Genomic DNA, 26,869 nt, shown 5'->3' on the forward strand with positions numbered 1-26,869 from the left:
TAGGGTCTATGTTCCATCTGGCGTATTCTGACGCTGGCCCCGTGACCCAAACACCCAGGTATTTAAATTTCAGAGTCCATTGCAGGGAATGTGACGTGCATACCCTCTCCGGGATATGTCCTGAAATGGGAAAAATAAAGGATTTGTCCCAATTTATACATAGGCCAGAGTATTCCCCAAATTCATTAATTGTGTGGAGCATAGACCGGAGAGAGACATCTGAGTCCCTCAGGAACAGTAACATATCGTCGGCATACAGTGAGATCTTATCCACCGTGGAGCCGGCCGCCAATCCCTGAATATCCGGGTTGTCCCGTATCATACAAGCCAGTGGCTCTATAGCCAGTGCAAACAGGGCCGGGGACAGCGGGCAACCCTGACGCGTGCCCCTGGCCAGAGAAAATGAGGACGAGGTATACCCATTAACAGAGACACGGGCCACTGGAGAGGAGTATAATAACCGAACCCACCCGATGAACACAGGGCCCAAGCCAAACCCATGCAGCACCTGCCACAGGTAGGACCACTCAACCGAGTCGAAGGCCTTGGCGGCGTCGAGAGACACCACCACTGCCCCCGAACCCAGCAAGCAATCCCCCTGCAAGTGATAGAACAGTTTTCGCAGGTTTTGCATAGTGGACCTCCCCGGCATGAAGCCCGTCTGGTCCTGATGTATAATAGAACCGATGACCGCGTTCAGACGAATGGCAAGCATCTTTGCAAGAATTTTAACATCAGTAGACAGCAGTGAAATAGGGCGGTAGGATTCGGGAGCCTTGGGATCCTTCCCCGGTTTGGGCAATACTATAATAGTGGCCTCAGACATGGACGGGGGGAGTTCACCAGATTCAAACAAGGTATTAAATAGTTCTAATAAATAGGGACTGAAGTGGGAGTTAAATTTTTTATAAATCTCCACTGGGAGACCATCCCCACCAGGTGCCTTGGAAGAAGGGAGTGACGACACAGCGCACTCCACCTCCTCTAGGGTGAAAGGAGCCTCAAGTGTTTCAAGCGCCTCCTGCGACAATTTGGGTAAATTTACCCGCGAGAGGTAGGAGTGCAGCTGCTCATCGGAATGGGAAACTCCTGACGAGTACAGTTTGGAATAAAAGATTTTAAATACCCCAGCTATGTCTTTCCCCGAGTAGCAAAGACCGCCATCCCCATCGGCAATACATTGAACAGTGCGGGAATGGGATTCATCCCTGGCCAAGAAAGCCAGGCAACTGCCCCCCAACTCCGCCTGAAAATACTGCCTGTGACTGGAAAACAGCAGCCTGCGCTTGGATTTATCAAAGAGGTAATCGGCCCACTCTCCCTGTGCGTGTAGCCACGCCTCCCGATCCGACCGGGAATGTGATTCTATATATACAGATTCCAAATCACGGCAAGTCTGTTCAAGTCTCGCTTCCTCCCTCCTGTTAAACGACTTGATGCCCGCTATTCGTTTGATAAAGGTACCTCTAATATATGCTTTATATGCATCATGTCGGACAGTGGGGGAGGAGTCTGGGGGGTTGTAATCAAGGAAGTCTTTCCAGTCCGAGATAAGGTCGGAGCCCTCTCCCATTAAATTCAACCAAAATGGGTGCAATTTCCACTGACTGCTGCCCCTATCGTGCGTCATAGACAGTTCTAGTAAAACCGGTGAGTGGTCCGATATACCCCTAGACAAATATGTTAGTTCAGAAATTCTAGGCGATAATGTCGGGGAAATAAGGCACAAGTCTATCCGTGACAGTGTGTTGTGGGTAGCGGAATGACAGGAATAATGCGCCATAGTAGGGTTTCGCATTCTCCAGACATCCATCCAGCCAAGTTCAGCAACAATTCTTGCAAAAGGGGTCGGGGCAGGGGGGAGAGAGGTGGAGTCGCGAGATTCCCGCCAGCGATCAATAGACAGGTCCATGACGTTGTTGAAGTCACCCACACTAATAACCGGTGTATCAGGGGACTGGGCTATAAAGTAGAGATGAGCGCCTGAAATTTTTCGGGTTTTGTGTTTTGGTTTTGGGTTCGGTTCCGCGGCCGTGTTTTGGGTTCGAACGCGTTTTGGCAAAACCTCACCGAATTATTTTTGTCGGATTCGGGTGTGTTTTGGATTCGGGTGTTTTTTTCCAAAAACACTAAAAAACAGCTTAAATCATAGAATTTGGGGGTCATTTTGATCCCAAAGTATTATTAACCTCAAAAACCATAATTTACACTCATTTTCAGTCTATTCTGAATACCTCACACCTCACAATATTATTTTTAGTCCTAAAATTTGCACCGAGGTCGCTGTGTGAGTAAGATAAGCGACCCTAGTGGCCGACACAAACACCGGGCCCATCTAGGAGTGGCACTGCAGTGTCACGCAGGATGTCCCTTCCAAAAAACCCTCCCCAAACAGCACATGACGCAAAGAAAAAAAGAGGCGCAATGAGGTAGCTGTGTGAGTAAGATTAGCGACCCTAGTGGCCGACACAAACACCGGGCCCATCTAGGAGTGGCACTGCAGTGTCACGCAGGATGGCCCTTCCAAAAAACCCTCCCCAAACAGCACATGACGCAAAGAAAAAAAGAGGCGCAATGAGGTAGCTGTGTGAGTAAGATTAGCGACCCTAGTGGCCGACACAAACACCGGGCCCATCTAGGAGTGGCACTGCAGTGTCACGCAGGATGGCCCTTCCAAAAAACCCTCCCCAAACAGCACATGACGCAAAGGAAAAAAGAGGCGCAATGAGGTAGCTGACTGTGTGAGTAAGATTAGCGACCCTAGTGGCCGACACAAACACCGGGCCCATCTAGGAGTGGCACTGCAGTGTCACGCAGGATGTCCCTTCCAAAAAACCCTCCCCAAACAGCACATGACGCAAAGAAAAAAAGAGGCGCAATGAGGTAGCTGTGTGAGTAAGATTAGCGACCCTAGTGGCCGACACAAACACCGGGCCCATCTAGGAGTGGCACTGCAGTGTCACGCAGGATGTCCCTTCCAAAAAACCCTCCCCAAACAGCACATGACGCAAAGAAAAAAAGAGGCGCAATGAGGTAGCTGTGTGAGTAAGATTAGCGACCCTAGTGGCCGACACAAACACCGGGCACATCTAGGAGTGGCACTGCAGTGTCACGCAGGATGTCCCTTCCAAAAAACCCTCCCCAAACAGCACATGACGCAAAGAAAAAAAGAGGCGCAATGAGGTAGCTGTGTGAGTAAGATTAGCGACCCTAGTGGCCGACACAAACACCGGGCCCATCTAGGAGTGGCACTGCAGTGTCACGCAGGATGTCCCTTCCAAAAAACCCTCCCCAAACAGCACATGACGCAAAGAAAAAAAGAGGCGCAATGAGGTAGCTGACTGTGTGAGTAAGATTAGCGACCCTAGTGGCCGACACAAACACCGGGCCCATCTAGGAGTGGCACTGCAGTGTCACGCAGGATGTCCCTTCCAAAAAACCCTCCCCAATCAGCACATGATGCAAAGAAAAAGAAAAGAAAAAAGAGGTGCAAGATGGAATTGTCCTTGGGCCCTCCCACCCACCCTTATGTTGTATAAACAAAACAGGACATGCACACTTTAACCAACCCATCATTTCAGTGACAGGGTCTGCCACACGACTGTGACTGATATGACGGGTTGGTTTGGACCCCCCCCAAAAAAGAAGCAATTAATCTCTCCTTGCACAAACTGGCTCTACAGAGGCAAGATGTCCACCTCATCTTCACCCTCCGATATATCACCGTGTACATCCCCCTCCTCACAGATTATCAATTCGTCCCCACTGGAATCCACCATCTCAGCTCCCTGTGTACTTTGTGGAGGCAATTGCTGCTGGTCAATGTCTCCGCGGAGGAATTGATTATAATTCATTTTAATGAACATCATCTTCTCCACATTTTCTGGATGTAACCTCGTACGCCGATTGCTGACAAGGTGAGCGGCGGCACTAAACACTCTTTCGGAGTACACACTTGTGGGAGGGCAACTTAGGTAGAATAAAGCCAGTTTGTGCAAGGGCCTCCAAATTGCCTCTTTTTCCTGCCAGTATAAGTACGGACTGTGTGACGTGCCTACTTGGATGCGGTCACTCATATAATCCTCCACCATTCTATCAATGTTGAGAGAATCATATGCAGTGACAGTAGACGACATGTCCGTAATCGTTGTCAGGTCCTTCAGTCCGGACCAGATGTCAGCATCAGCAGTCGCTCCAGACTGCCCTGCATCACCGCCAGCGGGTGGGCTCGGAATTCTGAGCCTTTTCCTCGCACCCCCAGTTGCGGGAGAATGTGAAGGAGGAGATGTTGACAGGTCGCGTTCCGCTTGACTTGACAATTTTGTCACCAGCAGGTCTTTCAACCCCAGCAGACCTGTGTCTGCCGGAAAGAGAGATCCAAGGTAGGCTTTAAATCTAGGATCGAGCACGGTGGCCAAAATGTAGTGCTCTGATTTCAACAGATTGACCACCCGTGAATCCTTGTTAAGCGAATTAAGGGCTGCATCCACAAGTCCCACATGCCTAGCGGAATCGCTCCCTTTTAGCTCCTTCTTCAATGCCTCCAGCTTCTTCTGCAAAAGCCTGATGAGGGGAATGACCTGACTCAGGCTGGCAGTGTCTGAACTGACTTCACGTGTGGCAAGTTCAAAGGGCATCAGAACCTTGCACAACGTTGAAATCATTCTCCACTGCACTTGAGACAGGTGCATTCCATCTCCTATATCGTGCTCAATTGTATAGGCTTGAATGGCCTTTTGCTGCTCCTCCAACCTCTGAAGCATATAGAGGGTTGAATTCCACCTCGTTACCACTTCTTGCTTCAGATGATGGCAGGGCAGGTTCAGTAGTTTTTGGTGGTGCTCCAGTCTTCTGTACGTGGTGCCTGTACGCCGAAAGTGTCCCGCAATTTTTCTGGCCACCGACAGCATCTCTTGCACGCCCCTGTCGTTTTTTAAAAAATTCTGCACCACCAAATTCAAGGTATGTGCAAAACATGGGACGTGCTGGAATTTGCCCATATTTAATGCACACACAATATTGCTGGCGTTGTCCGATGCCACAAATCCACAGGAGAGTCCAATTGGGGTAAGCCATTCCGCGATGATCTTCCTCAGTTGCCGTAAGAGGTTTTCAGCTGTGTGCGTATTCTGGAAAGCGGTGATACAAAGCGTAGCCTGCCTAGGAAAGAGTTGGCGTTTGCGAGATGCTGCTACTGGTGCCGCCGCTGCTGTTCTTGCGGCGGGAGTCCATACATCTACCCAGTGGGCTGTCACAGTCATATAGTCCTGACCCTGCCCTGCTCCACTTGTCCACATGTCCGTGGTTAAGTGGACATTGGGTACAACTGCATTTTTTAGGAGACTGGTGAGTCTTTTTCTGACGTCCGTGTACATTCTCGGTATCGCCTGCCTAGAGAAGTGGAACCTAGATGGTATTTGGTAACGGGGGCACACTGCCTCAATAAATTGTCTAGTTCCCTGTGAACTAACGGCGGATACCGGACGCACGTCTAACACCAACATAGTTGTCAAGGACTCAGTTATCCGCTTTGCAGTAGGATGACTGCTGTGATATTTCATCTTCCTCGCAAAGGACTGTTGAACAGTCAATTGCTTACTGGAAGTAGTACAAGTGGGCTTACGACTTCCCCTCTGGGATGACCATCGACTCCCAGCGGCAACAACAGCAGCGCCAGCAGCAGTAGGCGTTACACGCAAGGATGCATCGGAGGAATCCCAGGCAGGAGAGGACTCGTCAGACTTGCCAGTGACATGGCCTGCAGGACTATTGGCATTCCTGGGGAAGGAGGAAATTGACACTGAGGGAGTTGGTGGGGTGGTTTGCGTGAGCTTGGTTACAAGAGGAAGGGATTTACTGGTCAGTGGACTGCTTCCGCTGTCACCCAAAGTTTTTGAACTTGTCACTGACTTATTATGAATGCGCTGCAGGTGACGTATAAGGGAGGATGTTCCGAGGTGGTTAACGTCCTTACCCCTACTTATTACAGCTTGACAAAGGGAACACACGGCTTGACACCTGTTGTCCGCATTTCTGGTGAAATACCTCCACACCGAAGAGCTGATTTTTTTGGTATTTTCACCTGGCATGTCAACGGCCATATTCCTCCCACGGACAACAGGTGTCTCCCCGGGTGCCTGACTTAAACAAACCACCTCACCATCAGAATCCTCCTGGTCAATTTCCTCCCCAGCGCCAGCAACACCCATATCCTCCTCATCCTGGTGTACTTCAACACTGACATCTTCAATCTGACTATCAGGAACTGGACTGCGGGTGCTCCTTCCAGCACTTGCAGGGGGCGTGCAAATGGTGGAAGGCGCATGCTCTTCACGTCCAGTGTTGGGAAGGTCAGGCATCGCAACCGACACAATTGGACTCTCCTTGTGGATTTGGGATTTCAAAGAACGCACAGTTCTTTGCGGTGCTTTTGCCAGCTTGAGTCTTTTCAGTTTTCTAGCGAGAGGCTGAGTGCTTCCATCCTCATGTGAAGCTGAACCACTAGCCATGAACATAGGCCAGGGCCTCAGCCGTTCCTTGCCACTCCGTGTGGTAAATGGCATATTGGCAAGTTTACGCTTCTCCTCCGACAATTTTATTTTAGGTTTTGGAGTCCTTTTTTTACTGATATTTGGTGTTTTGGTTTTGACATGCTCTGTACTATGCCATTGGGCATCGGCCTTGGCAGACGACGTTGCTGGCATTTCATCGTCTCGGCCATGACTAGTGGCAGCAGCTTCAGCACGAGGTGGAAGTGGATCTTGATCTTTCCCTAATTTTGGAACCTCAACATTTTTGTTCTCCATATTTTAATAGGCACAACTAAAAGGCACCTCAGGTAAACAATGGAGATGGATGGATTGGATACTAGTATACAATTATGGACGGGCTGCCGAGTGCCGACACAGAGGTAGCCACAGCCGTGAACTACCGCACTGTACTGTGTCTGCTGCTAATATATAGACTGGTTGATAAAGAGATAGTATACTCGTAACTAGTATGTATGTATAAAGAAAGAAAAAAAAACCACGGTTAGGTGGTATATACAATTATGGACGGGCTGCCGAGTGCCGACACAGAGGTAGCCACAGCCGTGAACTACCGCACTGTACTGTGTCTGCTGCTAATATATAGACTGGTTGATAAAGAGATAGTATACTCGTAACTAGTATGTATGTATAAAGAAAGAAAAAAAAACCACGGTTAGGTGGTATATACAATTATGGACGGGCTGCCGAGTGCCGACACAGAGGTAGCCACAGCCGTGAACTACCGCACTGTACTGTGTCTGCTGCTAATATATAGACTGGTTGATAAAGAGATAGTATACTCGTAACTAGTATGTATGTATAAAGAAAGAAAAAAAAACCACGGTTAGGTGGTATATACAATTATGGACGGGCTGCCGAGTGCCGACACAGAGGTAGCCACAGCCGTGAACTACCGCACTGTACTGTGTCTGCTGCTAATATATAGACTGGTTGATAAAGAGATAGTATACTCGTAACTAGTATGTATGTATAAAGAAAGAAAAAAAAACCACGGTTAGGTGGTATATACAATTATGGACGGGCTGCCGAGTGCCGACACAGAGGTAGCCACAGCCGTGAACTACCGCACTGTACTGTGTCTGCTGCTAATATATAGACTGGTTGATAAAGAGATAGTATACTCGTAACTAGTATGTATGTATAAAGAAAGAAGAAAAAAACCACGGTTAGGTGGTATATACAATTATGGACGGGCTGCCGAGTGCCGACACAGAGGTAGCCACAGCCGTGAACTACCGCACTGTACTGTGTCTGCTGCTAATATATAGACTGGTTGATAAAGAGATAGTATACTCGTAACTAGTATGTATGTATAAAGAAAGAAAAAAAAACCACGGTTAGGTGGTATATACAATTATGGACGGGCTGCCGAGTGCCGACACAGAGGTAGCCACAGCCGTGAACTACCGCACTGTACTGTGTCTGCTGCTAATATATAGACTGGTTGATAAAGAGATAGTATACTCGTAACTAGTATGTATGTATAAAGAAAGAAAAAAAAACCACGGTTAGGTGGTATATACAATTATGGACGGGCTGCCGAGTGCCGACACAGAGGTAGCCACAGCCGTGAACTACCGCACTGTACTGTGTCTGCTGCTAATATATAGACTGGTTGATAAAGAGATAGTATACTCGTAACTAGTATGTATAAAGAAAGAAAAAAAAACCACGGTTAGGTGGTATATACAATTATGGACGGGCTGCCGAGTGCCGACACAGAGGTAGCCACAGCCGTGAACTACCGCACTGTACTGTGTCTGCTGCTAATATATAGACTGGTTGATAAAGAGATAGTATACTCGTAACTAGTATGTATGTATAAAGAAAGAAAAAAAAACCACGGTTAGGTGGTATATACAATTATGGACGGGCTGCCGAGTGCCGACACAGAGGTAGCCACAGCCGTGAACTACCGCACTGTACTGTGTCTGCTGCTAATATATAGACTGGTTGATAAAGAGATAGTATACTCGTAACTAGTATGTATGTATAAAGAAAGAAAAAAAAACCACGGTTAGGTGGTATATACAATTATGGACGGGCTGCCGAGTGCCGACACAGAGGTAGCCACAGCCGTGAACTACCGCACTGTACTGTGTCTGCTGCTAATATATAGACTGGTTGATGAAGAGATAGTATACTCGTAACTAGTATGTATGTATAAAGAAAGAAAAAAAAACCACGGTTAGGTGGTATATACAATTATGGACGGGCTGCCGAGTGCCGACACAGAGGTAGCCACAGCCGTGAACTACCGCACTGTACTGTGTCTGCTGCTAATATATAGACTGGTTGATAAAGAGATAGTATACTCGTAACTAGTATGTATGTATAAAGAAAGAAAAAAAAACCACGGTTAAGTGGTATATACAATTATGGACGGGCTGCCGAGTGCCGACACAGAGGTAGCCACAGCCGTGAACTACCGCACTGTACTGTGTCTGCTGCTAATATATAGACTGGTTGATAAAGAGATAGTATACTCGTAACTAGTATGTATGTATAAAGAAAGAAAAAAAAACCACGGTTAGGTCACTGGTATATACAATTATGGACGGGCTGCCGAGTGCCGACACAGAGGTAGCCACAGCCGTGAACTACCGCACTGTACTGTGTCTGCTGCTAATATAGACTGGTTGATAAAGAGATAGTATACTACTAATATTATATACTGGTGGTCAGGTCACTGGTCACTAGTCACACTGGCAGTGGCACTCCTGCAGCAAAAGTGTGCACTGTTTAATTTTAATATAATATTATGTACTCCTGGCTCCTGCTATAACCTATAACTGGCACTGCAGTAGTGCTCCCCAGTCTCCCCCACAATTATAAGCTGTGTGAGCTGAGCAGTCAGACAGATATATAATATATATAGATGATGCAGCACACTGGCCTGAGCCTGAGCAGTGCACACAGATATGGTATGTATGTGACTGAGTCACTGTGTGCTGTGTATCGCTTTTTTCAGGCAGAGAACGGATTATAAATAAAAGTGGTGGTCACTGGTCACTATCAGCAAAACTCTGCACTGTACACTACTGAGTACTCCTAATGCTCCCCAAAATTAGTAAATCAAGTGTCTAAACGGAGAGGACGCCAGCCACGTCCTCTCCCTATCAATCTCAATGCACGTGTGAAAATGGCGGCGACGCGCGGCTCCTTATATAGAATCCGAGTCTCGCGATAGAATCCGAGCCTCGCGAGAATCCGACAGCGTCATGATGACGTTCGGGCGCGCTCGGGTTAACCGAGCAAGGCGGGAAGATCCGAGTCGCTCGGACCCGTGAAAAAAAACATGAAGTTCTGGCGGGTTCGGATTCAGAGAAACCGAACCCGCTCATCTCTACTATAAAGTCAGCTGCCCTGCGTAAAACTTCACTGTTATAGGGAGGGGGGATGTATATAGCCATGATATGATACAGTGCGTGATGTATGACGGCACGTAAAAAAACATAACGACCCTGAGGGTCCACACTGCTATGCTCCAGGTGAAAATGTACCGATTTTTTAACCAATATCGACACCCCTCTGGCACTGGAGGAGAACGTGGAGTGGTAGGCCCATCCAACCCATGGCCTCTTAATGGCCATGACCCTACTACCATACAGATGAGTCTCAGAGAGACATGCTATGTCAACTCTGTACTTTTGAAGTTGTTTCAGGACAAGAGAGCGTTTAATTTTATCATTTAAACCACGGACATTCCATCCCATCAGTCTAATCGTGTCCCTCCCCGTGGCGTCTGTGTTAGAACCCATACCGTAGATCGCTTTGCATGGGCACAAGGAGATAAATCGTGGGAGACGGAAAAGGTATAGCGTGTGAGATAGGGTACTCAGTGAATCGTATTATAATAAAACCATACTCCCTAACATAGAAAACCCGATCAGGGCCGGGAGGCCGAGGCCGAGCACACTCCAAATGTGACATCTGAAAAGCCATACATTTCCATAGCGTTAGAGCACCATGATCAGTTGCAGAGAGAAAAAAAAGAGAGGAAAGAGTAAAGAAAAGGAAAGTAACAACAACAATGAAACATCCCATCCCGCACCCACCCTGTATGACCAATAAACAACCTAGTGTCATACCTATATACCCTAACAAAACTAAATTAAACTAAACCCTAAGCTATCTACAGCAAGGGACTCCCGCACATACAACTTAACAGAAAGTAGCAGCCTGATGCTACAGTAGAATGGCAAGTAAACAAGTAGACGACACTCATCATCCCACAAGGGCAGAGACAATAGGAACCATAGGGTTCACGCTGAAATAATTTCCACACGCCAAGAATGTATATTCAATGCAAGTTCATTCGGGAGCCGGAGGCCTCCGCTCCAGCCAGGTCTCCACATCCCCCGGGTTAGAGAAGAAGTGCGTGGTGTCATTAAATATAACCCTCAGACATGCCGGAAACAACATTGAGTATTGGATGTTCCGATCCCTGAGTTTACGCTTGACAAGAGAGAACTGGGCACGGGACTTCTGAACCTCGAGAGCAAAGTCCGGGAAGACTGAGACTGTGTGATTGTCAAACAGCAGCGGGCCTTGGAGCCGAGCCAGACGAAGTATAGTGTCTCTATCCTTAAAATGAAGAAGACGGGCAATAAACGTCCGAGCAGGAGCGCCAGGTGGAGGAGGACGAGATGGGAGACGGTGCGCCCTTTCCACCGCGAATTGCGTGCTAAAGGCTTCACGCGTAAACAGCTTAATCAGCCAGTCCTCCAAGAATTTCTCCGGAGCCGTTCCCTCCGCCCTCTCGGGCAGCCCGACCAGGCGAACGTTATTCCGGCGAAGCCTGCCCTCTATATCGGATAATTTGGCATGTGCCGACGACAGTTGTGTGGACAGGTCATCCACCCTGGTTTTGAGCGGAGAGGTGGTGTCCTCTAGGTCCGAAATACGATGTTCCGACTCACTCACCCTTTCACGAATCTTTTGGAGATCCTGGCGAAGGAAAGAGACATCTATCTGAACACGCTCAATTTTATCGGAGACACGTTGCTCAGAGGCGGCAATTGCCTGTATTATTTTCTGCGTAGAGTGTGCTGAGTCTGTCGGGGCTAAATCATCACCCTCGGAGTGCTGCGAAGGGGGGTCGCGGGTTGCAGAGGAGGTGGATTGGGAAGAGGAGGAGTCCCTTGCATATTTTTGCAGCTTTGCAGCCGCACCTGTTTTCCCCATTGTAGCGCCCAATATAGAATACAAGATTAGTGCAGGATATGTGTAGAGCCAGGCAGGGTGACAAGTAAGGAGGAGCAGCAGCAGCACCCAGTATGGAAGACAAATAAATGCAGCACCAGTGTAGGTGCCAACAAGGAGGGCCAGATGGGTCAGTGCGCACAATATGTACCAGACGACACTATACCCCACGCAGCTTATGACTGTAATAATCCTGGATTGATGAGTAAGTGATCCCAGGTACCAGGAGAGTAAGGTCCAGCATATATCATAAGAGGATCTTATTGCAGGAATCTCAGCTGGCTTGTACAATATGAGCACTGTGAGCTTCAGGTGGACACAAGTACTGGCGAGGTGCAGTGAAGGAACAGGAGGCAGGCTGCTCGGAAACACAGCAGCAGAGAGCCGTTCCCCTCAGGCACCACGTGGCAGGAAAGCAGCGCCGGTCCCGATGTATCGAGGGGATCGGCAGCCGGCGGCTTCACAGGTGCCGCGGCCGGAGGGCAGAGACGAGCGGTCAGGCAGCACAGGACGGACGCCAGGTACGGCAGACGTCCCGATGAGTCACGAGGATCGGTAGCGGAGGAGGAAGGGCAGCCGGCTGTGTCACAGGCGCTGCGGCCGGACGGCGGAGACGAGCGGTCAGGCAGCACAGGGGTGAGTGCAAGGCAGATGTCCCGTACCGCACTGGCAAGATGGCCGCCGGGAGCAGCGTCGGGGTACCCTGGGCAGGGAGCAACGTTCCACGGCAGCAGCACCGATCCGTAGGTGGGAGACAGTGTGTCAGGAGAGTCTCTAGCACTCAGGGCGATGTGTGAGCACTTTAAATCAGGCAGCATCAGGCGTATAGCGGATAAATATAGGATGTTGTGCGGGAGCTTGCAGGCTGTGCTACCTACTCCATGTTGCTCCAAGCTCCGCCCCACTAAGGGGTCTATTTACTAAGTCTTGGATGGAGATAAATTCGCTGGAGATAAAGTACCAGCCAATCAGCTCCTAATTGTCATTTTTCAAACACAGCCTGTGACATGGCAATTAGTAGCCGATTGGCTGGTACTTTATCACTGTGAAATTTATCACTTTTCAAGGCTTAGTACATCTCCTCCATTGTGACGCCACTGATTGTCAGTGTCACCACCCACTTCAAGTTCCCACCATGAAACAGAAAGACAGATCTGGCCGAGTTGCGTTCGAATAGGGCACACGTGCACAAACAAAGATCTGTAAATTGACATCTGGCATTTTGCATCCGTGAACAGAGACCCATGTGACTAAGGGGCACATGTAGTGATAAAAGTGGAGAAGTGAGCCAGTGGAGAAATTGCCCATGGCAACCAATCAGCATTGCCGTAGCATTTATAATTTCCATACTATAAAAGTATACAGGGCAGCTGATTGGTTGCCATGGGCAACTTCTCCACTGGCTCATTTCTCCACTTTTATCACTGCTTAGTACATGTCTTCCTCAGAATCAGCCCAACAGTTGGAGCACTGTATCAAACCTGTCAAATAAGAGCTCAGTAGACGTACATGTAATATGTGTTGTAAAATTGGTGTGGGCTACAGCATCACTTCTGGAGGAGCCTAAAATACACGCAGCTCTCACATATGGGCTTAAGACGCCAGTTGCACGATTATTGCAGCTCAATCTGCAGTGCCTGCTAGGAATATGCTGTAATATGGACTTAATAAATGTGTGTTTTCATTTGGTAAGACCTTGTGTGTGATCTCTATAATCTGATTAGTCACATACAGAGCCAAGATATGGAATAATTCCCTACTGTCTTACTGGTGTTTCATGTATTCCTCCTAAGATCCCCCTGCCCCAGCCGGCTTATATCCCCGCACTGCTTGATGATTTAATGTCGCAGGAGACTAATCGATGCGCTGACTAATCGATGTTCCCTGACAGATGTATAGCGTCTGAAAATACTAATTTCTTAGATGTTCAGTATCCCAAACTTGTGTGGCTACTCTATCATCTCTGGAAGTATGTGCAAATATTATCATTCATTAAATAGTCAAAGATGGTTTTCACCTCCATACAACTTTTGCCTACTTGTTTCTGAATGCCTTCATACAACTTTTAATAAATGAAAGGCTGTATTTTTGTAGCTTCCTTCAGTGCTCTTCAGCCATGCGTTTATAGGTTGCCCTGGAATATAACACAAAGCTGCTGTGTTCTGCTGTAACTAGTGCAGAAAGCACTTTAAAATGTGCTGTATTTCAGCAACAGAGAAATAAACAGATCCTCACAATGAAGGGCTGAAAAGGCTGAAAAGCTCAGACGCAAGCTAGAAGCAAAAGACGTATGCATAGTAAATGTTGCAGCAGGGTACAGATAAGCAAAGATAGTCATTTGTAAGTTAAAGCTCAATATGAAAGGTTGTTAGAATATCTATGCTGTACGGCGAAACAGTTTGCTGCTGACGGTTATAAGCCGCATCCAGTCTGTTGTTCCCCTGATTTGTTAGTACACAAGGGGAGATGTATCAAGTATTGGAGAAAGATAAAGTGGAGACTTTGCTCAAAGCAACCAATCGACTACTTATGGTCATCTCATAGACTGTGCTAGATAAATGACAGTAAGAAGCTGTTTGCTTTGGCAAATTATTCTCCTTATCTCTCTCCAAGGCTTGATACATCTCCCCCACAATATGAACATTTTGTATTCCTTGTGCAACACATTCCAGCTAGACGTTTTCTTCCTTTGTGTTTATATTGTATGCATTCTGACTGACATTTGAATTATTAATCACAGTATCATTAATGACCATACATCACAGGTCTGACCTTGCTGGAGGGACAGTCCCGTTCTATAACCTGGGATGTTTTTCAGATTGTGGATAATGATAATATTAACGCAGTTCATCTGGTTACTGTGGATGGGTTACACCATGGACGTCTCACAGCCAGAGGTAACACCTTCCTCGTTCTTAAGCACATTCCAAACTTGTACTTATCAAACGTATAACTACATTAAATATCAACGCCCATGTCACATTGTATCACCGAGAATAGAGTGTGTGATCCGTTACAGGATTATGTCTGTATTTATAGTCAGGGGCAGACTGGCCCACAGGGGAAAATCCCCAGTGGGTCCCAATTCCTGAGGGCCCACCCTCTCCTCTAGGGGTCAGGTTCCAGAATGTGCACTTGACTGTACACTCTATTAGAGGGTCAGGTACATGGTAGAGCAGGACCATGGATTAGGTTGGCCAATCCCGGGATCAGGATCGGAGGGATCCCGGGATTTAGGTCAAAAAATCATCCAGGACTCAATTCTGGGATTGGAAGCTACAAAACCGGGGATTTCGGGATCAGGCGGCCCATTGTTTTTTTTTCAATGCCTGGCAGCATTGAGCGTCCTCCTCCCGGCTCCCCCTGTGCTGCGAGATGTGAAGTCAGAGGTCACGGTGCGCAGCCAGCCGCATGGACCTCACCGAATGAAGGGACCCCCCTCCCTCCCAGGTATCATAGTGAATTATGGGTGCGGTGCGGGATGGGGGCTACACAGGAAACAAACCAATCCGGGGCATCCCGGGAATACCGCTGTCCCACCCGTGGGCCGCTGAGAGCTAGTGATCACTGCTGCTCTGCTCTGCTCTGCAAAGCAGCTGGTGATCACTGAATAGATGCCGTGCGCATGCGCATCTATCAGTGCAAGGAGGGTAGCAGAGGGCTGTCCAGCCGCTGAGGGAGCAATGGGCACGCCCCCAAAATGATGGAAATGGGGGTTGTTGTGCTAGGCCCCACCCCTCAACTCAAGGCCCCACCCCTCCACTCAAAGCCCCACCCCCTTTCCAGCCGCGCCTGCTGCGCGGCATGTCCCTATTCAGAAAAGGCGAAAGTTGGGAGGTATGATATAGACAGGATTACCATCATGTGCTTTATTAGTACACAAATGCTACACTATTGGGGGTCATTCCGAGTTGTTCGCTCGTTGCCGATTTTCGCAACGGAGCGATTAAGGCAAAAATGCGCATGCGCATGGTACGCAGTGCGCATGCGCTAAGTATTTTAACTCAAAACTTAGTAGATTTACTCACGTCCGAACGAAGAATTTTTATCGTTGAAGTGATCGGAGTGTGATTGACAGGAAGTGGGTGTTTCTGGGCGGAAACTGACCGTTTTCAGGGAGTGTGCAGAAAAACACAGGCGTGCCAGGATAAAACGCGGGAGTGTCTGGAGAAACGGGGGAGTGGCTGGCCGAACGCAGGGCGTGTTTGTGACGTCAAACCAGGAACGAAATGGGCTGAGCTGATCGCAGTGTAGGAGTAAGTCTGGAGCTACTCAGAAACTGCTAAGAACTTTCTATTCGCAATACTGCTAATTTTTCGTTCGCACTTCTGCTATGCTAAGATACACTTCCATAGGGTGGCGGCCTAGCGTGTGCAATGCTGCTAAAATCTGCTAGCTAGTGAACAACTCGGAATGACCCCCATTATGCTGGCACTATCAGTATTAAGGCTGGCCATCGTGAGTTATCCATCAATGGTTGCCATCGATGGTACCATTTGTGGATAATCTTGATAGTTTAAAACCTTCTGTAAGGGAACCATCAATGGTCACCCATGCATTAGTGTTAAATGAGCTGTGGGCCAATCAGAAACCGGGGACGAGGCTTCGCGGGTGTCGGGGGTGAAGCTAATCTCCGTGTTCCAACACTTGAAGACACACACACACACACAAAAAAAAATCTGTAGTTCTGTACCATCAATGGCGGGAAACAATCTGGTATTCCCCCATGCAAGGTAAAAGTATTCATCATTGATCATAGACCATCGATGATTTAAAATCCTTAATTAGTACACAGTATATAAAATACAGTATATATAATACAGTGTATATATATATATATATATATATATATATATAATATACAGGGTGATTCAAAAGCTGCAGTACGCCCTTTTGTTTCAAAAAATAGGAAAACTTACTTAAATTCAAGATGGCACCCGTGTTCAGTACATACCCTAAAAGATAGCCCACCTCACCCATACTTTACTGCACAGGTTCTCAAACTCGGTCCTCAGGACCCCACACGGTCCATGTTTTGCAGGTCACCTGTAGATTTTTGAAATGTGACAGTTGGTGATACACAGTGCAGCTGCCGGGTGACATGGAAACCATGAACCGTGTGGGGTCCTGAGGACCGAGTTTGAGAACCACTGCCTTACTGGAATATTCAGTTTTCCCATTTCTTACACAGTTTTTGAAGCAAAAGGGTGTACTGCGACTTTTGAATCACCCTGTATATAAGGATCAGTCTATGGATTCTCTTGTGGTTGGCTAAACCTCTGTGGATACTGGCCACACCCCCTCTAGTGGCTGGCTGCACCCCATGGATTCCTACCATTTTATTCCCCTGGGGGTCCTTCATGCCCCAGTCCGTTACTACTTGTAGCTCACCTAAGAGGCACCATATTGGATTTGCAGGTGTCAATGTTCGGAGGCATGCAAATATTTTCCATTCATCATTTGTTCTTTTTCACACAGGAGCGAAGGCATTCATATTCAGTGTACAGGACATCCGGGACGGCGTTCTGCGTTACCATCACGACGACAGTGACACCACTAAGGATTTTATTGTCTTCCGGATTTTTGATGGAAAGCACAGCATCCGGCACAAATTCCACATAAACATCCTTCCCAAAGACGACAGCCCTCCATTTCTAGTGAACAACATTGGGCTTGAGCTAGTGGAAGGGGCCTCTGTGTTTATAGAGAGGGACATGTTAATGGCGTCAGATTCGGACTCCAGTGATGACTATATTCTGTACAATGTCACACGGCCGCCTGGAGCGGGGGAGCTGGTGAAGAGATATTCTGCAGAGAGCTCCGGTAAATGCCACATCGTAAGGCCGGAGCCACCCTCTTTGTGTGACCTCAACCAGCCAGTCCAATAACGACTTTTATCAGCTGCACAACTCGACATTTGTGGGCCCCATAGCAATATTTTGGCAGGGGCCTCATTTATCAAAAATACTTATATGCAAAGTACTTGGGCACTGGCCAGTCAACATCCTGAGCATGCATAGGAGGCGCAACCGGGATCCGGTCTGAAGATCGACAGTGTCTAGGTCGACAATGTTTAGGTCGACCACTATAGGTCGACAGTCACTAGGTCGACATGGATGGAAGGTCGACAGGGTTTCTAGGTCGACATGTGCTAGGTCGACAGGTCTAAAGGTCGACATGTGTTTTTCACATTTTTTTGGGGGGGGGGATTTTTCCATACTTAACGATCCACGTGGACTACGATTGGAACGGTAAAGTGTGCCGAGCGAAGCGGTAGCGGAGCGAAGGCACCATGCCCGAAGCATGGCGAGCGAAGCGAGCCATGCGAGGGGACGCGGTGCACTAATTTGGGATCCCGGTCACTCTACGAAGAAAATGACAAAAAAAAAAAAAAATCCTCATGTCGACCTTTAGACCTGTCGACCTAGCACATGTCGACCTAGAAACCCTGTCGACCTTCCATCCATGTCGACCTAGTGACTGTCGACCTATAGTGGTCGACCTAAACATTGTCGACCAAGACACTGTCGATTTGATGAACCACACCCGGCGCAACCATGCCCCCCAATATAGTATAGCCATGACCCCCTAACCCCAATGGTGTGTCTACAGGAGCCCAATGCAGGGGCCCTAACGCTAAATGCTATGAGACTGCAGAAATATATTTGATTTTGGCTGAAATGAATACGAATACTAATAAAATATGTGTGAATTATTTTTTAAGGCCATTTTGACTTTGAATAAACCCTTTTGTGATTGTAGGAGCTCCGGTATCGACGTTCCTGCAGCGAGACCTGTTCCGTGGGCTGATTTATTACAACCACTTTGGTGGAGAGATCTTCCAGGACTCCTTCGAGTTTGTGCTATCAGACTCCCACGAGCCCCCAAACTATTCAGAGAGACACGTGAGTCACATTATTACCTAGTTCTGCTTTACTGGGAAATACAAAAATATCGGAGGGCTGGTTCATGATGAAACAGTTCACATTACCAGCACCAATAGCCACCGCGCCATAGTGCAAATAGCCTCCACCGTGTTTCAGTTCCATCTCCACTTTAATGACGTTTATATGGTTATTGTTGTAGACTGTTGTCATTAACATTTCACCGGTGAAGGATCAGCTGCCAAAAGAAGCCGGAGGAAGTACAAGACACCTTACTGCAAAGGAGAATGAGATCACGCGGATCACTAAGCAACATCTTCATTTCACCGACACCGAATCTCCGGACAGTCAGCTCTTGTACACCATCACCAAACCCTGCTACACTCCAACATCTCCAGGGTATGAGTAGGGACAATTAATGCCTAACTCAGTGGTTCTCAAACTGTGTGCCGCGGTGCCTCAGGAGATTTGCAGGGGTGCCCTGGGTCAGTGGCGTAACTAGAGGCAAAAAATTATCTGGCGTCCCCCCCCCCCCCATAATTGGTACTAGTGAAGTGATGAATCGGCGCGCGCCGCAAAAATGGTGTGGCCTTGCTGAAATGGGCATGGCTTTGCATAAAGGGGCGTGGCTTTGCAGGGAAAGACTACCTTATACCCCAGTTTTGCAACCTGCACGCCCAGACGTTAGCCACCACAAGGAAAAAAAATAATACTGATTCATGCCCCTTATATTATTTGTCATTTTTCCTCCTTATAGTAATGCCCAGTATACATTATGCCACATACTGCAATGGCCCTTAGACATTATGCCACACACAATAATGCCCATGACACAATATGCACACACCGTAATGCCCCCGACACATTATGCCACACACCATAATGCCCCTGACACATTATGCCACACACCGTAATGCCTGTGACACTTTATGACAGAAATCGCAATGCCCGTTGTACATTATGTTACACACTGCAATGCCCCTGTTACAATACAGCACATACAATGCCTGTGACACATTATGACACACACCGCAATGTCCGTGATACATTATGCCACACACTGCATTGGCCGTGATACATTATGCCACACACTGCAATGACCCTGAGACATTATACCACAATGCCCGTGATATAGTATACCACACACCGTAATGCCTGTGACACATACCGCAATGCCCGTTATACCGTATGCCACACACCGCAATGCCCGTTATACATTATGCCACACACTGCAATGCCCCTGAGACATTATACCACATACCACAATGCCCGTGATATAGTATGCCACACACCGTAATGTCTGTGACACATTATGACACACATCGCAGTGTCCATGATACATTATGCCACACACTGCAATGCCCATTACACATTAAGTCCTACAGTAAGGCTTCTAATTACTTTTAAATTACCTGCTCGTTGCCAGGGGTTTCATGCTCTTGGTTCCATGCATGGTGCCAGGGGATTTCATGCTCAGGGTGTCATGCTCGTTGCCAGGGGTTTCATGCTGTAGGTGTTATGCTTGTTGCCAGAGGTATCATGTGCTGGGTTTCAAGCTTGTTGCCAGGGGGTAATATTCGTTGCCAGTAGTTTCATGCACTTGATGTCATGCTCGTTGCTAGGGGGTACAGGGCCGGTTCAAGACCTTTTTGCACCCAGGACAGTGCATGGGGGCGTGGTTTCGTACAGGGGGCGTGGTCAGTTAACCCCCTGTACAGTAGTAGCGCCGCTGAAATGCTGAGCGGTGCGCGATGACGTCATCGGGCACCGCACAGCAAAGGTCCTCTCCATGAAGGGAAACTAGGCGCTACGCGTCTAGTTCCCTTCACAGGGGGACACTGCCGGGGGACACAACGGGCAGCGGAGGGCACAGCAGTAGTGGATCTTGCCATGTTGCGGCGCCCTCCGGAAGTCGGCTCCCCAGGAAAAAGTCCTGCTTGCCCGTGGCAAGATCTGCTGCTGAGAGGGTAATGCTTGTTGCCAGGGATTTCATGAGCTGGGTGTTGTGCTTGTAACCAGGGGGTAATGCTTGTTGCTAGGGCTGTGCTCCCAGTGCCTCATATGCCCCCAGTGCCAGATATTCCGCCACAGTGCCAGGTACACATATGCCCCCAGTGCCAGGTACACATATACCCCCAGTGCCAAATATGCCCCTCCCCCCCCAGTGCCAGGTACACATATACCCCCCAGTGCCATATATGCCCACCCAGTGCCAAATATGCTCCCCTAGTGCCAAGTACCGTATGCTCCCCCAGTGCCAAATATGCCCCCCGCAGTGCCAAATATGCTCCCCCAGGGCCAAATATGCCCCCCCCAAGTGCCAAATATGCTCCCCCAGTGCCAAATATGCTCACCCAGTGCCAAATATGCCCCCCCCCATTGCCAAATATGCTCCCCCAGTGCCAAATATGTGTCGTCGTCCCCCCAGTGCCAAATATGCTCCCCCAGTGCTAGGTACCCAGCCCCCCCCCCCCCCCCCCGGCTCCTCCGCTGCTGTGCGTTTTTTGAAGGAGGTCACAGCTCGCGCCTCTCCTGTGTGTCCCTCCTGCATCTCCGGCGGCAGCGGCGTGTCTGTTAAATGAAGTTCCGGTTCGTGAGCCAATCAGAGCTCACGAGCGGGCACTTCATTTAACAGACACGCCGCTGCCGCTGCCGCCGGAGACCCAGGAGGGACACACAGGAGAGGCGCGCGCTGTGCCCTCCGTGTCCTTCCCAGCAGAAATCAGTGGCGGCTATGGCGCCCCGCAGCCCTGCGCGCCTCCAAGCGACAGCAGTGGCTGCGGACCCCTAGTTACGCCACTGCCTGAGTTGGTGGTCCAGGACCAATTCAAAACCAGTGCTGGTGACTGTCAGTCAGAACCAAATCTTGTCCCTCACCACACAGAACCTAAGGATGACATATAAGCACAATTTGCTTAATTTAATACAGGTTGAGTATCCCTTATCTAAAATGCTTGGGACCAGAAGTATTTTGGATATCGGATTTTTCCGTATTTTGGAATAATTGCATACCATAATGAGATATCGTGGCGATAGGACCTAAATCTAAGCACAGAATGTATTTATGTTTCATATACACCTTATACACACAGCCTGAAGGTCATTTTAGCCAATATTTTTAATAACTTTGTGTATTAAACAAAGATTGTGTACATTGAGCCATCAAAAAACAAAGGTTTCACTATCTCACTCTCGCTCAAAAAAGTCCGTATTTTAGAATATTCCGTATTTCGGAATATTTGGATATGGGATACTCAACCTGTAATTCTTTCTAATTTTCTTATTAGGAAACTTTTGGCCTAGGGGTGCCGTGAAAAAAATTCTGATATTCTAGGGCGCCGTGATTCAAAAAAATGTGGGAACCACTGGCCTAACTATTATTAAAGAGATAAGAAAATATTTTTCATTTACACTGTATGTAGATAATGCCAAATAAAAACCAGTTCTGAAGATACTTTCCAGAATATATGCAGTAGCGAGGAATGTTGGAGGTCCCCATTTACCTTTACGTCTTCTAGGTAGCAATTTTATGGGTGAAGTTATTTAGTGCATGAAGCCTGTCATAGCATTTGTGACCAAATATTCATTACCAGCATCCTCCATATCAAGGGGTCTCTCCTGTCCTCTTACCTCCCCCCTTGCTTACCCTGGATACAGCTTCTTTGGAATGATTCCCAGCTCCCGGCCTTGCCGCTTCTTGCCCTTCACCTCTCGCTTGGACTTAGGGATGGCCATTGACCATCGATGGTTAACAATTGCTGATGGTTAACCCACAATGGTGTATGGTTTTGCTGTTGATGGCATAAATCCAGTGACTCTCCGCCATTGATTGCACAGAGCCCCACAATGTTTTCATTTTTCCTCACTGGTGCAGAGACACTGAGCTAACCTCCATCCCCCAGTGTGACCTGCAAAGCCATGCCCCACTTCTGATTGGTCCGCTGCCCAGTCAGTAATAGAGCAGGGATGGCCATCAGTGAACGTAACCATCAATGGTTCACTGTCGATAGTTTCATACCTTCGATTTCAACCACCAATGGCGCCATCAATGGCCATCCCTATTTGGACTGTCTCTCCACTCCGTCCCCCTCAGTGGGAGCCAATGGTGGGGAGGAAGCTGTAAAGCGCATGCCTCCCAGTGCGCATGTCTGACTATAACTATAATAATCTAGGGGGCACTATTGTTTTTGTCATTTCTTACCTGCTTACTGTATTTAATGGTCAAACAACATGGCAGCTATCACATACAGTATATTTTTTAATGCAATTATACAAAGTAGAGGCGTTTATACATAGTAAAATGATTCTGGTGTGTTGTAGCGTTATTTAAAGGGAAAAAATAATAAGATGAAGAACCCGTTTTTTCTATTATTTTCAGATTGCGGGATGCTGGAAAACTAATTTTCATAGATGCTGGAAGCTTATTAGAAAAGGACCAATCGATTCCCGGCCTGAAATCTTTCACCCAGGTATATGCTACATATCCATTCCACACCCTTTCTATTCATCTGCTTTTGGGATGAGCTGTGTAACTCACCTATGCCGCGGAAGCCTTTGGCTCTGTGCGCCAGACCTCGGAGGAGGGAACTAGGAGGTGGACCATACCCCTAGAATATCAGCCCAGCAGCCTAAGGCACCTGCTATTTGTAGATTATCCATATAGACTATGCATCCCTGCCCAAGTGGCACTTCAACTCTTAGGGAAGTGGGGGCGTATTTTAACTCAGAGGGGGAAGGCACTCTGGAGGTGACCTTGACTCTGGGCACTGGGGTGAAGTTGAGTTCTGCCACTGGTTGGGATACTGGTGTGTCATATGCTATTCAGGATATTTAGTAAATAGCTTTTCTGTATAAGGGTATGTTACATAGCTTATGCATTTTAGAGCAACATGACTAAATTCAACTAAATTCTCGAGAGGGAGTCTCAATACAAGTTCTCTCCAAATCAGGCCTTCTGTCCCAGACACCATTCAAACAATTTGCATATCGATTCTGAAAATTGATCGACGAATCGTAGATTGAGTTTCAAAATAAAAAGTTAAGCTAAATGTGAGAAAGTCAAACTGATTTAACCATGTCTGAGCGGTTTACCCCAAATCACACGGGTTTTAATTGGGAACGGTGACCCTCAAATTTTTATTTAAACGTGTAAAGGTCCCAACAAAATACCTGAAGACGAAACGCATAAGAGCAACTCTGAGGATGTCATCAACCAATATACTAGTGTAAGTTATTTTAGTCGATATTTACAAAAAAAAGTGTATTTATTTAAACGCACAGGACAAGCTTGTGTTGTCCACGGCAGCCAATCGGACTATAGCTGGCATTATTCCAGGGTCGTTCAGGAAATAAGACATCTGATTGGTTGTTGTAAGCAGCACCACGTTTTCCATTTGCACCAGTAAACGCCTCTGAGATATGTTCTGCAGCCAGGCGGCATTTCATGGTGGTGTCTTTGCTTTTCTCTCAGCACGCTGTAACACACATGAAAGTGGCGTACCTGCCTCCGGCACAGGATATCGGGCTAGATCCCATGTATGTCCAGTTTCAGTTCTCTGTAAGAGATGAGCACGGGGGGCAGCTGACAGGGCTCGTATTCAACATAACCGTCATGCCAGTGGATGACCAAGCTCCAAAGGTAAGTGTGTGTGTGTGTGTGTGTGTGTGTGTGTGTGTGTGTGTGTGTGTGTGTGTTTCAGCATCCATCCACTTACTGGTAAAGCTCCACTAGCCCCCACTCCTCATCTACAAACACTCATTATCCATTATCCAGCTATAGGGCTGATTAGGAGTCGGACACAAAGTTATAGTTGTGCCAGATATATTACCTTATGCTAATGCAAGACTCTGGGTTTGTGCATCTGCTTTGGAAAGACAGATGCGCCAAGTTCCATCTAGGACAGAGATACACAAGGAAGAATAAATTTGCACCTGTACATGTACTGTCAGGGTTGGACTGGCCCACAGGGGTAAAGGGGAAACCACCGGTGGGCCCTACTGCCTGGGGGCCCACCCCGTCCTCTAGGGATCAGGTTCCAGACTGTGCTGTTACTAATCTAGTACATTATCATGCGTGCACTACAGTATTTACTGTATATATTTATCTAGGGGACCAACCCATGCAAAATGGTTAGGCAAACCAAGGTAGCGGATGGGCACACCCCCTCGAGAGACTGGCCACACCCCTAAACATGGGCCTCTATCACTGTATTCCCCCGGTGGGCCCTACATGCCCCAGTCCGACTCTGTGTACTGTATGCTAAACTCAATGTTTGCGCTGGCGTACAGACATCTGTCTGACGCAGAATCAGGATCTATTTCAACATTATTCGGCTATGACTGCATCCTACAGTATCTATCTGCATAATCCAGTTGTCTGTAATGTAATATAAAGACTCTATGGGGGCTATTCAGGTTTGTTAGCAAACCAAAAAAGCACACTAATGGGCAAATCCATGTGCACTGCAGGTGGGGCAGATGTAACATGTGCAGAGAGAGTTAGATTTGGGTGGGTTATTTTGTTTCTGTGCAGGGTAAATACTGGCTGCTTTATTTTTACACTGCAATTTAGATTTCAGCTTGAACACACCACACCCAAATCTAACTCTCTCTGCACATGTTACATCTGCCCCACCTGCAGTTCAGCATGGTTTTGCCTATAAGAGGAAGATTTTGCAATCAATCTTGAATCAACGTATAGCTACCATCTGTATACACAGTATGTATCACTGATGTAAGTGCATTATATTGGAACCAGTGGATCAATGTATTTCTGCATTTTCATGCTCAGATTTTGACCCACCCAGTAAGGACGGAGGAAGGAGCGAGCTGCCTCATTACTGGGGAAAGTCTGGTCATCTCTGACGTGGACACCAAAAGTGAGAATCTGGGACTTTTCCTGAAATCCCGGCCCCTGCATGGAAACGTGGAACTTGGCGGCGTTGTTATGTCTGAGGGAGAAACGTTTGGCCTGGAAGAGCTACACACATTCAAAGTCAGGTATTATCAAAGAATGCGCCCTCAGTAAGAGTCATATTCTACCCCCTGGTATCTGGTGGGACTTGTGGCACAATAGCTGTTGTGGGATTACAAGTTGTCTTCCTCTACCTTACTGTGAGCATAAAGATATTGTTTCACTTGGGGGGGCTGTCTACATAAATATATATATATATATATATATATATTTACATGAGGGGCATTTAAAACCAGTGTAAATCCAATGTTTCACCTTTTTTGTCACAGTACAAGTCTCTGAGTGCTGCCTTTTCGTCTGTTACTCTTTATTTGGGACACCTGTACCGTAATAAACAAATAACAGGTTCCTCTGTATGCAATACTTTCTGAATGACACACCAATGTGAAAAATACCGAACTGACCCCGTACCAAAACAATTATTATTTATAGGCTTATCATAATCAGAGTACTTAGGGACAGCGCGTCATCCCAAATTCTTCTGCAGCAATATTCAATTCTCAAAAGTAAAAATGAGAAGGAAACCTCATAGCGCACCTCATAATAATATAATTTATTTAATATGTCATTTCAAGACGTACAATAAATAAAAAATAAATGGCTTATCCAATGAAACACAGCACATTGGACATCTAAAACCGTTATCACCAGTATGGACAGTCTGACTTCCTCAGGGGGACATTTAGGAGATGGAACGATATATTACATATATATACAGTATCTATAACCACCACATGTAACTGTACGTCAACTCACTAATAATACTTTCATTACACTACACAGCACTACTTCTACACACACTAACACCAACACCACCCTGATAATAGTAGAGCGATAGCGGGGTACTCTGTGAGCGGTACTTGGGCCTGGCAGTAGCACAGCTCACCTGGTGGCAGATGGATTAGTGAATTAAATAAGTGTATTGTTAAGTTTTTTATAACATTAAGATGTTCTACGAAACGGGTTGCGTTCAGCATCCCGGAGGTCGGGATGCCGGCGGTCATGTGACTGGCGCCAGAATCCTGACACCACTCAGGAGACTGCCGACGGAACACCCACAGTGTATCGGGGATGGTTAGGGCTTAGCCCTAGCGGTGATTAGGAGGATTAGGCACTAGGGGGGGTGGTTAGCTGAAGCCGACACCCCCAGAGGGTTGCCCATAGCTGCCACCCCTGTAGGGTTAGGGTGTGTGGATTATTAGATCTACACTATAAAGGTCTACAGTCAGTAGGTCGACCATTAGTGACTGTAGACC

The 26,869-nt window shown here is 47.4% G+C and overlaps 1 protein-coding gene across 1 annotated transcript in view; it reads left to right on the forward strand.

Annotated features, from left to right (window-relative positions):
- The window catches only part of LOC134958707 (FRAS1-related extracellular matrix protein 1-like), a 364,054-nt gene that overhangs the window by 72,125 nt on the left and 265,060 nt on the right, over positions 1-26,869 (forward strand). Inside the window, exons 8-14 of the mRNA XM_063941462.1 lie at positions 14,522-14,653; positions 17,235-17,579; positions 18,519-18,661; positions 18,843-19,039; positions 23,019-23,109; positions 24,111-24,278; positions 25,431-25,639. Coding sequence (XP_063797532.1) covers positions 14,522-14,653; positions 17,235-17,579; positions 18,519-18,661; positions 18,843-19,039; positions 23,019-23,109; positions 24,111-24,278; positions 25,431-25,639 — 1,285 coding nt within the window. The remainder of the gene's footprint in view (positions 1-14,521; positions 14,654-17,234; positions 17,580-18,518; positions 18,662-18,842; positions 19,040-23,018; positions 23,110-24,110; positions 24,279-25,430; positions 25,640-26,869) is intronic.

The sequence above is a fragment of the Pseudophryne corroboree genome, chromosome 9, assembly GCF_028390025.1.
Source record: "Pseudophryne corroboree isolate aPseCor3 chromosome 9, aPseCor3.hap2, whole genome shotgun sequence".
NCBI classification, from domain to species: domain Eukaryota; kingdom Metazoa; phylum Chordata; class Amphibia; order Anura; family Myobatrachidae; genus Pseudophryne; species Pseudophryne corroboree.